Raw genomic sequence first — 13979 nt, 5'->3', positions numbered from 1 at the left:
TGCCAATCATTAGTCCCAGGCAGGACTTGGGACTAAGACAGTCAAGGAATAAAACAAAGAGATTGACAGATTTGAATTCTCACGAAATGGAGAAATGGCCCCTTTGCTGATTCACAAACTTAGAAAGAAACCTTGTTGTAACTAGACTTGTCGCTATCATCTCAGACAGAGACATAGCTCCGAAAACATGACTTATGGCCTCTCCTGTTGCAGCTGTCACCACATCTCTGTGGGGTTTTTTATTTTATTTTATTTTAAAGTAATCTCCACACCCAATGTGAGGCTCGAACCCATAACCCCAAGATCAAGAGTTGCATGCTGTGCCAACTGAGCCAGTCATGTGCCCCACATCTCTCACAGAACCTGTATCTAAACGGGGCAGAAAAAAAACCATGCACCAAAGTATAATACTTGAAGCCCATCTCTCTCTAATCCCCATAATCCTTAGTCACCAGTTGAAAGGAAAATGTTTCTAGTCACCTATCCTCTCTTTTACCCTTCTCCCCTTGATGGTTTAGAACTTTCTAACTTCTCTAGCTTATTGCTATGAAGCCCCTTTCTCATCTCTTGCATGTATTGCTATAAACCTCTTCATGACCCTTTCCACTGAGCCATCAGGGACCATTATTCTATTGTAAATAAAATACATTCTTAATATTTCTTTCTTCTTGGAAGTTTACTCTCCACTTCTTGCCTTGAATGAAGGAGTCTTCTTCAAAGCTAGGATGTACCCTGCAAATTCCCCTAGTTGGGGCTGTTTTTTCTCTCTGTTCTGCTGTTACATTGAAAGAGTCAAGAGGCAGCAGTTGGCATTTGGCTGGCCTCCCAATGCTACTTCCAGACCATCATTCTTTGACTGCCTTGTAAAAGTTCATCCTTCTCTTAAGGATGAGCTCTACCCTCTCCCCCTTCCTGCCGCTAACCAACCTCCTGGTTGTTTCCTTTCATCCCCCAAAGCTTTTTTTTGCTTGCTTTTTTTTTTTTTTTAAGATTTTATTTTTAAGTAATCTCTACACCCAACATGGGGTTTGAACTCACAACCTCAAGATCAAGTGTCACGTGCTCTGCCGAGTGAGCCAGCCAGGTGCCCCTCATTCCCCAAAGCTTTTGAAGCTAAACTTACAGTTGTCCTCTTTATCTCACTTCCTACCACCATCCTAAGAGTTCAATATCTTAGCTTCCTATTTTTGTACCTCCTTAACCCTAGTGATCTTGTCCTCCGCTGTACTTGAGTTATCTACTTCCCGGGACCACCTTCCATATTATGTCATCACTCAGACATCGCACCTCAGCAATCTTGAATTCCCAAAGCCCACTTTCTGACTACTAGCTTCTAAACTTCTAGATCCTGCCTAGTTGTCCTGCTAAGGATGTCCTGTTAGGGGCCAATGGGAAAGTGACAAAAAAAAAAAACAACAAAAAAAAACGACCAAACCAAACCAAAACAAAACTTTCCATATTTCTTATTCTTAATACTAGCAATCAACCCTGACGAATAATGGCGAGACATTCAGAAGCTATGATAGTCATCTTTATGCATATTGAGATGATGGGCAACTAGGAATATATTTTGGATTTATTTGTCTTTGCTCACAAGAGTCTTAAATAGGCTCTGGCGATTGTAACTGATGTCTTGGCACCTTGATTATACCAGAGGCAAAATGAAAATGGGCAAGTGTAACCTCTACATGTTGATCAATTACAATATTGCTCTCAGGGTAGTATGAGGACAGTGGAAACACTTTAAAAAATCTCTCCTCTAGAATCATTTGGCCTTTTTTTTTTTTTTTTTTTTTTTTAATTGCATCTTTTGAGGACTCTTTAGAACCACAAAGCTAAGGAAGTGATCATTTTCTTTGGCTAGGGTGAAGTCACTTAGTGTTTCTATAGTTACTAGAGACACACAAAAATTGATTTGCTAAAGATTACCCCCTTCATAGATTGTGTTAGTTAATAGATAGTTGTACTGTGTATTCTAGACAGGGCCGGATTACTCAAAAGATGTGGTGTTTAGAACACTGGCAGATGTAGGAACACACAGAAAACACGTACAGCATTTTTAAGAGTTTGGTATTTGCCATGTCTAAAACAAGGTATTTGCCATGTCTAAAACAAGTTCTGTAGTGGTCATCACTGAAAAATAAATCAGGATTTTGTTGCTCTTTCTAACATTTTGTAAAAAAGTTTTTTTAAATTACATGGGGTGAGGTGGGCACCTGATTATTTTCAGTGCCTAGGACCTCTAAAGGTTTTAATTAGGCCCTGATGTCAGACGTCCTTGTGGGTTCCATCTGAGTGTTTTTATTCTTTTTGCATTCTTGTGTTTGCCAAGAAGAAATGACTGGTGGAGGTCTGTTTGTCTCTGGTCTGTTCAACTGCTTTCCCAAATGATATTGTCATTGGTTGGTACAATCAGTGACATTTTCAGAGACATGGGTCAGGTATAAAAAGCACTCATAAAACTCAGGACGATTCCTAAGCTTTTCTTGGTACTGATGAATGCCTAAGATCAGACAATTTCTAATTTATACCACCATCAAATATTGCTGGAGGAGAGTCAGTATTCCTTATGTTCTCTACATCACCCTCAGTTTCCCCATTTAAAATATTCTTTCTACCTGACCTGTTTCCAAACAATTCATGCCATAGCTTGTTTTTTTAAATCCAACTTCTTTGTACCCAAAATGCCATGAAACAAATAGCAGTCACCCAAGTACTTGAGGCTTGCTGTCCTATGCTCTTGAACAAAGACAATAAGAAAGTGGAGAAATAGTTCCTTTTAAATACAGGCCTCTTCTAGGGAATAGGGAATCCATTTCCTTTATTGCATTAGCTTCTGTTTAAGACTCAGGATGCAGGATGCTCTCTTGATGAGGGACAGACAAGGTTGAAAAGGGGAACATAGTGAGCAATGAGGAACAGCTGAGAGCTACAAAGATAGGGCTGTGCTCATGTATAAATAGAAATGTTGCTGCTACCCTGATGAATCAGACCAGATGTTTCTCTGATGTCTCTGTTTGGTCCTTTGGTTTAGAAAAAAAAAAAGTATAATTTTGCTAAAATTATATGTGGGGCCAGGAATATGGCACAAATGCTTTAAGCTTAAATAATACGTAAAAGAATAAAATTACTTTGCTGAGAAAAACTTTATCAACAAGAAAATTATCCATTCAGAGAAGGACAGAGGAGAGCAGGAAGCAAACGATATGTTGTTGGGGTTGATGCATTGGGATTCAGGAGCTCTGCATTCTGACCCTTTCTCTGTCACTAGTTGTGTGACCTTGGGCAAGCCATGTCATACTCCTGGGTCTGGGTATGTTTATTTTTTTTAATGAGGGCAGGAGGGGAGAATGGGGGTTGCATGGCTGGGTTCACTGAATTGATTTATTTGATTTTACTTTATTTAAAAAAAATGTTTTTCCATTATTTTTGAGAGAGAGAGAGGGAGAGAGAGAGAGAGAGGGAGCGTGCGTGCACTCACACGTGAGAGCGGGGGAGGGGCAGAGAAAGATGTAGACAGAGAATCCCAAGTAGGCTCAGCAAGGTCCGCACAGAGCCCCATGAAGGGGCTTGAACTCACAAACTGTGAGATCATGACCTGAGCCGAAATCAAGAGTTGGATGCTCAACCGACAGAGCCACCCAGGTGCCCCAAATTGATTTTTTAAAGTGTCTTTTGCCCCAAACATTTATGAATCCAGCCAGGTTTTCTTTTTCAGTTTAATTTCTTGCTTCCTGGCTTCTGGTTTCATTGAGGGGTTGATATGTGAAAGACACTGTGGGGGATGAACATGAATAATGCAAGCCCTCTGCCCTCTAGATGCTTATGACCTAATAGCAGATATTAGAGTTGCACAGAGGACTCTACCACAATATATACATGAGTGGTGCCAGCAGACAGACAGGAACAAATGCCATGGGAACTCAGAGGGGCAGAGATCATTGCCAGGTTGGAGGATAGGAAATGACTTGCTGGAGGAGGACACTGGCATTTACTTGGCAGGGGGAAGGGCAGCTTGAAGGTTGGCAAGTTTTTAGCCGGCAGAGATAGAGGAAAGGACATTACTGATATAAGAAACAAGGAGAAGCAAGGAACAAGGAAAGTGCTGAATGTATTTGGGGAATCCTGGGACATTTGTGCTGGCTGGATGCAGGCAATGGGTCAGGAAGCAATGGTGACTTGGGACTATTTGGTAGGCCCTTTTGATCTCGGTAGAACATACATTTTACTTAACAGGTAGCAGGGAGCTGTTTTTTTGAACTTGGATGTGACCTGGTCTGAACTGTGCTTTAGGATAATTCACTTACTGCAGAATACAGGATAAACTGGAGGTAGAAAGGCCTCGGGGGAAGGAGGACAGCTAAAAAGCTAATGCTTTTAGCATGGTGAAAGCTAACCAGGCCTGAGCCAGAATGGTCACTAGGAATGGAAAGCAGGGGTTGGATTTATGCTAGCTAGGGTGGAGGAGAAGATTCAAAGGTAACTCCATGTTTAAGCAAGTCTGAGGTAGAACCTACTAGTTCCACTGACCCGAAAAGGAAATTCAAGGGCCCTGGGTGGCTCAGTCGGTTAAGTTTCAGACTTCCGCTCAGGTCATAGTCTCACAGTTTATGAGTTTGAGCCCTTTCTCAGGCTCTCTGCTGTCAGCACGGAGCCTGCTTCAAATCCTCTGTCCCCCTGTCTCTCAGTACCTCCCCGGTTCATGCTCTTTCTCTCTCAAAAATAAATAAATGTTAGGAAAAAAAAAAAAAAAGGAAAGTGAAGAAGGGAAGGGTGTTTGGGCAGGGGAAAGAGGGACAGAGTTCACTTTCCATGCACTGAGTCTGAAGTACAGGAAGCATATCTTGGTGGAGGTATCCAACATTTAGAAACTCCTGACTGGACCTCAGTCCTGTGGATGGGGCTGGGGGTGGATGTGTTAAAGTCCACATTATCCAAGTGTGAGTTGAAACCACAGAAGTGAATAAATAGATCAACAGGGAATTGCAGACTGATGCAGGAGCAAGACAGACAAGGATCTTGACAAATGTCTGAATTCTTCCCTTATGATGAACTGGGCATGGTCGGTGTTACAGGGTATAATCAGAAGAGCGCTGCCTCATTGTGTCCAAGGGGAAAGAGAATATTGAAAGGGAGCAGCTGGTGAACCACACTTTAAATGCTGCATTACTGCTTGGGGGATTAGCTGCTTAGAAGTGGTGTCTAGAGAGCCTAAAAGGGACTGACTACAATAGTTAAGAGCACGTGTGATGAGGGAACCCCTTATATGTGTGTGTTTTCTGACAGGTGAACAGAGGAGAAAATTGGACACGTACTTAGTCCTCAGTTTGTGATAGCCAAGATTCCAAATCCTCATCTCTCAATACAGGCATCTTTTGAAAATTCACATTATGTGACTTTGCTGTTACAAAAGATCTATCTTAGTACCTGTTTTCACTAAACCAAAGAAATCCAAAGAGGATTTTCACTGTATGAAAAAAGGCGAACAGAAAAATAACGTTCAGTGTTTGCAGTGAGAGCCCATTAAACAGACGGAGGGCATCCTGACCAGTGAGAGTAGCGCCCCCACGCTCCTTCCCCTGAAACTACACTCAGCATCTCAGCATCAAGCCACCATAGCTTTGAACTGTGTCTGTGAGCATCTATGCTTATCTTGTTTTGTGCATCCGTTAGCAAGAGGGGCTCTAAGGTACCAGAAAAGCCTAAAATAGGTTATTTTTTAGGTCTGGGAATGCTCAAAAAAATTTCCCATATAGGGGCCCCTGGGTGGCTCAGTCGGTTAAGCATCTGACTTCGGCTCAGGTCATGATCGCATGGTTCGTGAGTTCGAGCCCCGCATCAAGCTCTACACTAACAGTGTGGAGCCTGCTTGGGATTCTCTCTCTCTCCCTCCCTTTCTCTCTGCCCCTACCCCACTTGTGCTCTCTGTCTCTCAAAATAAATAAACTGAAAAAAATTTTCCATATAAATTAATGGTATGTGCTTCATTGCTTTATGTCATTTCAGTTTAGGAAAGCTTTCACAGGTATGCTCTACATTAGGATAGAGAGAGGAAACCTGGATTGGGAATGTGTTCTCAGAAACCAAGGCCTCTTTCTTTTGAAAATCTCAGCCTATTACTTGGGGGAATTTATTAGTTTTTCTCCTTTGCAGTTCCCCAGTTTTTAGTTCCCACTTGTCCTGGGGCTTGGGTTTGATTCTTGGAGTTGAATTCCAACGACAATAAATATGTAGATCACCTCTGAGAGCTTAGTGTCTGAAACTCTAGAGGGAGGAAAGGAGGAGGGGGCAGTGCAGGCTGGGAAATGAGACTTTAGCTCTATTGTAGTTCACACACAAAGGCCTGTTTGCAAACTACAATGTAAACTAAGACTTTATCAGCCAAGGATTTATGTTCACATTAAGATCTGGGATTACACCAGGGAGATACCACTGGTATAAATCTAAGTAGGATTAACTGCTTTCCTGCTATGCAAATTAGTTTGTCACTTGTGTTTGTTTTTTCTTCAATAATTTTCTTAAGTGATAATAGTTTGCAAAAACCATGGGATATTTGCTTTTGGCTCCACAACTGTTAGTACAACTCTACCCACCAAAGGGTGGGAAAATAACAAAAACCTTAAGGAATCCAGATCCATTAATGAATTAAAAATTTAGGAGACTAGTAACATAACCAGCTATGTTACTTTTAGGCAGTTTGCTTAATAGAATTCTATGTTTCAGTTTTTTTCATTGACTAAATGGAGATTTAAAAAATATTGGTTCTGCTTATCTCACAGACCTATTGTTCAGGTTGCGAAGTATTTTCTCTTTAAGTTATAAACATTAGATAAATTCCAGACATACTATTACTTAGGCAATTAGATAATCACTGCGGCTAGTCTGGGGTCAGGATGGGGAGGTGAAGCAGGGACTGGGATTTGTAGAGTCTAGAAGAAGTAGGATTACTGAGGGGGCAGAAGCTTTTTCTTCAGCTCAACAATGGATGACGCCACCAAGAGAATAAGATGGGGGGAGGGGGGAACTGTGAATGTTTCATACACCACTCCTAATGCTGCTTTGAGATAATTTCTTGGCTAAATAAATTCCTTACATATTGACTGATAAAGAGTGCTCAAATTTGTACACCTGATGCCCATTATCCACTTACTCTCTGACTTGTTAGCATGACTTCAGCAGTAATTTAGTATAAATAAAAATGCTCTAGCTCTGTTTAGTGCTGGGCCCTGTAATCTCCTAGCTTCAATACCTTCCCATGTCCACTCGAGACTGAAGAATACAATGATTTAGACTTGCAAATCCGACTGTGGAGTCAGTATGAAATCAGGGTTTTGGATAGTGGAAATGGTCCCTCCAATGCATCACCAAAGCATGCATCAGCAAATTTAATCACAAAAGGTTCTTGAGGGAACAAAGTTGAAATGAGCAGTATCATTGCAGACCTATTTGTAGTGGTGGTTGATTTGCCAGCTAACCTGGCTGTTCCTCAGTTTCCTCAACCATTAAAGGAGAGGCAGAATGAGCTTATCTCAAAGGTCACTTCCTGCTTTGAAATACTATTTCCCTAAACAGTTTGGAGAAAATTACAAAATGCATCCTCATAGCTCTTGATAAGCCCAAACAACATACCAGGATACAAGACCAGAAAACAAAAATATCCCGTTGTAGACAAGTCTTTGTGCAAAGTAGGAAGAAATGGGAGGGAAAATGCCCTCTCACAATGTGTTAAAAAACAACAACAACAACAAAAAACATATACTTGTGGAACTCCTGCTCCATTTCGAGCAGCATGTTCAAGAAACATTGTTGGAGACCTACTACGTGCGAGGCACTGGTTAAGTTGTTACTTTTCCATTTAAAAATTACTACTACATTCCCAGCAATCTCTTTAACCTGAACCAGTGAATACCGCCTTGGGTGGGCAGAAAATTAAAGCCAAGGTCAAAGGAGACGGTCTCCAAACAGACCAAAAATAAAACGCATGTGACATCATTAGAAGTGGGGGGGGGGGGGAGAAAGCCAACATATTGCACAAAGATCAAAGGCAAAAAAAGAGAAACATGTTTGGTTAATACTGGGCTTTTGAGCATTTCTTGTGAGGCCCGTCCATCCATCCACACCACACTTCTTAACCCTGCTATTCTAAACCGATGACAAGTCCAGCTTCGGCGCGGACAGGGCGCAGAGCACGGATCCCACAATCCAGACCCCGTTGCCAAGTCTCGTCTCTGGGAAGGAAGGAGGCGTTCCCCCAACGGCAACTGTAAAATAAAGCAGCCTCTCTAATCTCTTCCTCCAGTAAGAAAGAAATGTCGGTCCAAATAAATGAATACAGAAATAACTACGCGAAGGGAAAGGGGTGGGAAGAGGGGAAGGGAAGCTCTTTTCCTCGCTTTTTAAATTTCCCGCACCCCTCTTCTTCCCCGCCTCCCCGCGCCGTCCCCACTTTCCGCGGCAGCTGGCGGGACCCGCACCGCGCGCAACCGGGCGGCCGGGCGCAGAGAGGGTCTTTGGCAAGAAGGCGGGACCGGCCGGATGAATAGCTCGGTGTCCGATTTTTCCTGCCTTCGGTGGCAGTTCCTCCTCCGCTTCGTTACTCGATTGCACACGCGGCCGGGCCCTCGGCCCTCGATTGCTCCGGCCTATCACCCTGGGATGCCGCCTGCCGCCGCCACCGCCGCGGCTGCCGGGCTTGTGGGATCGGTGGCGGAGCCGGAGCCGGAGCCGCGGCGCGAGCCGTGGCCTGAGAGTTAGGGGGCGGGCCGGCTCATTCCTGGGGTGGGGGCCGAGGACTGGCGGGCGAGAACCCGGGGCCACCGCCCCCCTTCCCCGAGGGAGCGGACCCTCCGAGCCTCTGAGGCGGCGGCGGCGGCGGCGGGAGCCGGTCAGAGGGGGCGGCCCCTGGCGGCGACGCCCCCAGCCCTGCCCTGCCCGGCCCCACTGCATCCCCAGCCCTAGCGCGGTCTGGCCGCGAGAGACGCCGGCGAGGGCTGAGCGAGGCGGCTCCGCGGGGGCAGGCGGGCGAGCCGCCCCTCCCGGGTCCTTCCACGTCCCCTCCCGGGAGGGACCCACACCTGAGCCCGGACCCACCCCCGGCCGGGGCCACGCTGGATCCGCCTCCCGGCCTGGGTCCCGCCCGCTGGCTGCAGGTGGGCTGCAGCGCCCGAGCCGCGGGCAGTGGGCGGCGGGGAAGGAGGTGAGCCGCGTCGGTGCCGGCTGCCGCTCGGGTGCTTGCCCCCCGCCGCTGCGCTCTCTTCCTCCCCTTCCCGCAGGCAGGGCGCGGAGCCGCGCGCCCGCCCCGCCGCCGCCTTGTCCCTCCGGGGCACCATGGAGCTCTCCCCGTCGTCCGGAGGAGCCGCGGAGGCGCTGTCCTGGCCGGAGATGTTCCCCGGGCTGGAGTCCGACTCGCCGCTGCCTCCGGAGGAGCTGGAAGCGGTTGTCCCAGTCGGCGGGGCCGTGGCTGGAGGCATGTTGGATCGGATCCTGCTGGAGTCCGTGTGCCAGCAACAGAGCTGGGTCCGGGTGTACGGTAAGGACCGCAGGCCACCCTAGAGGCTGGTGTTTCTTGCCTTTGCTCGCGCTGAAATTCATCCCTAGGCTCCAGTCCTGGCCTCAGTCCCCATCCATCGTGGGTCAGTCTCGCACATCCCTTTTTTGTTGCGGCGTGCGTTTGTAACAAGTTTCTCCAGACTGGCACTCGGGAGAGAGGTGTCCTTTCAGGACGGTCTAGGGACCTTTCTCAGGCACCTGCAGGGAGTTTAAGGTGGAGTTGGGCTATGCAGACTCAGTTCTCAGGTGGTAACTTCTGGGGAACTGTCAACCGAAGTCTGATGGAACACACCATGGGATCAAGTGAACAGAGTTTCATGTCTGTTTCTTGAGGGGGGCAAGGCTGGAAGCCAAGATACCATGAAATAGCTTAGTAGTGGATAAGAAAATAAAATAGAATAACCAAAAAATATTTATAGGGTGGGAACAGACTCATTCATCTCTAACCTCTTTCTGAACCTCACTCGCCCAAAGGCAATCACTTAGTCCAAGGGGTGTGGATTGTGTCAGATTGCACTATTGTTTCGGGTTCTCTTTGTAAAGTGACTGGGTTGCTACTCAGCAAGTTAAAAGTGATGAACACACTAAAACTTTCCCTCTCTGCATTCCTAGTAACCACCTCATTAATTAAAACTGAATGATGAGATTCTATTAGGGGGAGCCTTGTGGCGGCATCAAAACCAAGCTGGCTTTGAAAGCTCAGAGCCCAAGGATTTATAGCCTGGTGATATTCAGGACTCGGCTGTGCCTTTCCGAAATCTTGAAATGTCAAGATGTTTATCACTTAGCTCACGTGAACACAAGACGTTAGTAATGTGGCTGAATGCAAGAGGGCAAATTTGAAGCACCTGGAGTCAAACACAGCCTGAAGATGTTATCCTCTAGTCACGTGCATCTGCACCTGTAGTGATCAAGTACATTACGCTTTTGTTTCTTCATCCTTCTGAAGAGGATATGTGTTTACTACTCAGGAGTGATCCAGACTTAGAAGTTATCTCTGTGGATAGTTCAGTTCATTTCAAGACTTCAAGTCCATCCCTATCAGAAAGATCTCAGAACTAGGAGTCCAGAATTTGAGTTTTGTTCTTGATCCTGCCACTAAGTGGCTATGAGATTTGAGGTAGATAAGGTTACTTTTTTTTTTAACCTCTGATTCTTCATCTGTAAAAGGGGTGAATTGGATTAAATAATCTCTTAATGGCCCTTTTAGTCCTAAGAATCTCGGAGCTCTTATAACCAATTCTTGAGGATTTATGTATGGGCCACTTTATATTTTGTATGATGTTTATAAGTGGTTTTTGATGTTATTCTAAGTAACTGAAAGAATTAAAGCAAAGAAGGAGGAGATGATGCAGGGCCACCCAGTTCATTCTCAGCAGATTAAAAACTTTAGTACCTGATTTTCCATCCACCTGCTGATCCCACTTATCAGATAGTTTGTAACAAAGGTTGTGTTGATGAGGATCTGAAGATGAGCTGGAGTTCGAGTATATTGTAGTTACACCATTTTCCCATTCTATCCTTTTCTATCCTTACTTCTTTGGCACATTGGTTTTTATGTAAAATTAGAGTTAGGGCCCCGTTACTGCAAGAATATGTGTATATGATAATTTAGTATTTCAGTGTCTAAAACTATTCTGTCTGGATATTCTAGACCTAGCACGAATTACTGTACTTTGCATGTATCCCATAAGAATATGTGCATGTTTTTGTTATCCTTTTAAAGGGGTAGATTTGTGAGGGTGTGTGTGTATACATATATACGTGTATGTATGTGTGTATGTGTATTCTTAAGTATGTGTATATAAACATATATTCTCTTCTCACACACATATGTACTGGGCATTTCAGTGTCAACTTGCAGACTTTCCACTGCATTGTAACATTTTTGTCTTTCCTATCAATTAACTAGAGGTTGTTTTTATTTTGATTTTTTTAATGTTTATTTATTTTTGAGAGAGACAGAGACAGAATGTAAGTGGGTTGGGGCAGAGAGAGAGAGAGGCAGGCACAGAATCTGAAGCAGGCTCCAGGGCTCCGAGCTGTCAGCACAGAGCCTGACGCGGGGCTCGAACTCACGAGCTGTGAGATCATGACCTGAGCCGAAGTCGGACGCTCAACCGACTGAGCCACCCAGGCGCCCCTAGAGGTTGTTTTTATTTACTGTTTAGTACTACTATCCCTCCCTTAAGGCAGCTCATCCTGGATAGTACTTTGTTGTCTTGAGTTTGATATAAATATCCCAAAAGTATCGGAATGATTCTTGGCTTTTCTGTGTCCTTAGCTAGTTTTTAAGTTGTCTGTTGCATAACTTTGAAAAGCTTTGAAGTGAAAATAATAGCATGTAGAAAATCGACTTGGAAAACACTAGTTCATTTTGTTTTGTTTACTTGTTTGTCTTACGTGTTCAAAATCCTGATTGTTTTGGAGCATTTGGGTTCTTCTACACAATTTAAGGAGATGAATGAGTTTGGTCTGATGTTTTTAAAAGAAATTCAGAAACTGGGAATCCAGTCTAGAGTATACAACTGGGGATTGAGAACTGGGGTTTTCAATCTGTCTTTGCCACAAATTGGTTGTCTAACTTTGGGTAAGTAATTTTAACTTCGTGGCTCTAGGTTTCTACATAAAATGTAGAATCTGGAGTAATTGGTATCTGTGGTCCATTTTAGCCTTACAGTTGTCTGATTCTGTGGCCTGCCCTATTATTTTACCTACAACTTGGCCTACCAATTCCAGTCTGACTCTTGGGGACAGGCATCAAGAAAGCCCTTAATAAGTTTAAATCATGATTGTCACGGGCTTCTGGTGAGCACTTTTATCAAAAGGTCAGTGAACTTAGTTTTGTAAAGCAGGAATGTTGAGGGCAGATGTATATTTGTTTGAAGTGTTTGGCAAGATAGGAAGGTGGGGAATGGGGTCTTGCTCAGGTGTAGCTCATCTAGTTTTGAGCCCTAACCTGAAATAGCCATGTGGATTTTAAAAGTGCAAAGTAAGGAAGGAGCTGTATTAAGTGCTCCTGGCTTCTGGCTATGGTTCACATCCTCTATAGTATACTTATGTTTGAAATCAATATGCAAACAAACAAACCAATGGCAGTTAACAGTCCCCCCCTCCCCGCCCCCACCTAATGCCTTAACAGAAACTTTTGAAAACAATATTTTATTAGTTTGCCTCATGAAATTTGAAGACTAGGCACTGTTTTAAGTTTGCTGTTGACTATTTTGTTAATGATACGTCTATTTGGAGTTTTGTGTATTGCCAGGATTGGAAAACTTTGTCTGGAATATGTCAGAGCCTTATAATAGGTAGATGTATATTTAGAACACAAATGCATGTCTTTGAGACATAACTAAGAGAACATATTTATGCTGCCCTATCCTTCATTTCCTTTTAGTTATAAAATGTTTCATTTGTTTATTATAGTATTATAATAAATTGTGCCCATGCCCTGTCAAGACTATAAAATGTTTGACACCAGGAAGTCTGTCTAGTTTGTCTTTGTATTCCTATCTTGCCAGCCCCTTCATTGTCACCGTGTCTAGCAGATTGGTACCTTGCTCATAGTCAGTGTCTGTTGAATGACGATCCATCTGTCCTATGACCATCCATATCCCAACCTGACTGACTGACTGTTATGGGTGGCAGAGTAGCTTAAACAAAGGCATGCCACAAACAGCTAAATATGGATGCAGAATCCAAGAGCATCAAATGCAGAACATTTTTCAGATATTTATAGCCTCAAAGCAAAGTCAATTGGCTGAAAAAGCACAGCAGCCTAGCAAAAGGAAACGGGAGCGGCAAAGCCAGCCTCCCTGTCTGTGCTTTCTGGTAAACAATGAGAACATTAAAATTAACTACTTTACCATGACTGGATGGCGAGTGCAGGTCACTGGGAGCAACTGAAGATACCAGTCTCCAGTAGTACATGCATTGGAGCTTTACCCCCATCAGCACAACAGGTCTGCAAGTGTATGTACAGATGTGCTCTCCGATAACTAGAGGGAAAATACAGTTACCACACTAAAGTGCTCACCAAGAAACCATAGTTTTGATTTTAATAGTATAAGCAGGACTATCTAACGTATTCACTTAATAGAATGAATAATATCAATATCATTGCTTACCATTAAGCTAGTATGTAGCTCATTATTTATTGATGACTGATAGGGATCTGCTGGAGATTTTCTAAAGGCTTGTACTATTTCAGCAAGCAGAAGAAGGGAGACTTAATCATACTGCATCCTATCCCGTATAATTCTAGAAATGTGACTGAGAATTTGGCAGGAATTTCTCATGGACTAGATAGGAGTTGAGGGGGGAGGCAGAAGTTTTCCCTGTTTATAGTAAATAATTTTGCTTATGTTTCATGAATTAAGACAAAGGATGAGATATGTTTCATTGCATTTTTAGAGAACATGTCTGTCTTT

The 13979-nt window shown here is 43.9% G+C and overlaps 1 protein-coding gene and 1 long non-coding RNA gene across 8 annotated transcripts in view; one reads left to right on the top strand and one right to left on the bottom strand.

The window, feature by feature from the left end:
• Positions 1–13979, bottom strand: part of LOC113603798 (uncharacterized) — a 69027-nt gene that overhangs the window by 18731 nt on the left and 36317 nt on the right. For 4 of the 5 annotated variants that reach the window (XR_008293017.1, XR_008293018.1, XR_008293015.1 and 1 more), the window contains one exon: positions 13416–13547. The exons of the other annotated variant lie outside the window; for it this stretch is intronic. This is a non-coding gene — a long non-coding RNA (uncharacterized LOC113603798). The remainder of the gene's footprint in view (positions 1–13415; positions 13548–13979) is intronic. 5 annotated transcript variants of the gene reach the window in all.
• RASAL2 (RAS protein activator like 2) overlaps positions 9184–13979 on the top strand; it is a 353917-nt gene continuing 349121 nt past the window's right edge. For all 3 annotated transcript variants that reach the window (XM_053209016.1, XM_027074302.2, XM_027074301.2), the window contains exon 1: positions 9184–9529. In XM_053209016.1, the coding sequence (XP_053064991.1) occupies positions 9328–9529 (202 nt within the window). In that variant the 5' untranslated portion in view covers positions 9184–9327. The remainder of the gene's footprint in view (positions 9530–13979) is intronic.

This window comes from Acinonyx jubatus, chromosome E4, assembly GCF_027475565.1.
Source record: "Acinonyx jubatus isolate Ajub_Pintada_27869175 chromosome E4, VMU_Ajub_asm_v1.0, whole genome shotgun sequence".
NCBI lineage: Eukaryota > Metazoa > Chordata > Mammalia > Carnivora > Felidae > Acinonyx > Acinonyx jubatus.
This window is presented reverse-complemented; position numbering and strand designations above follow the sequence as displayed.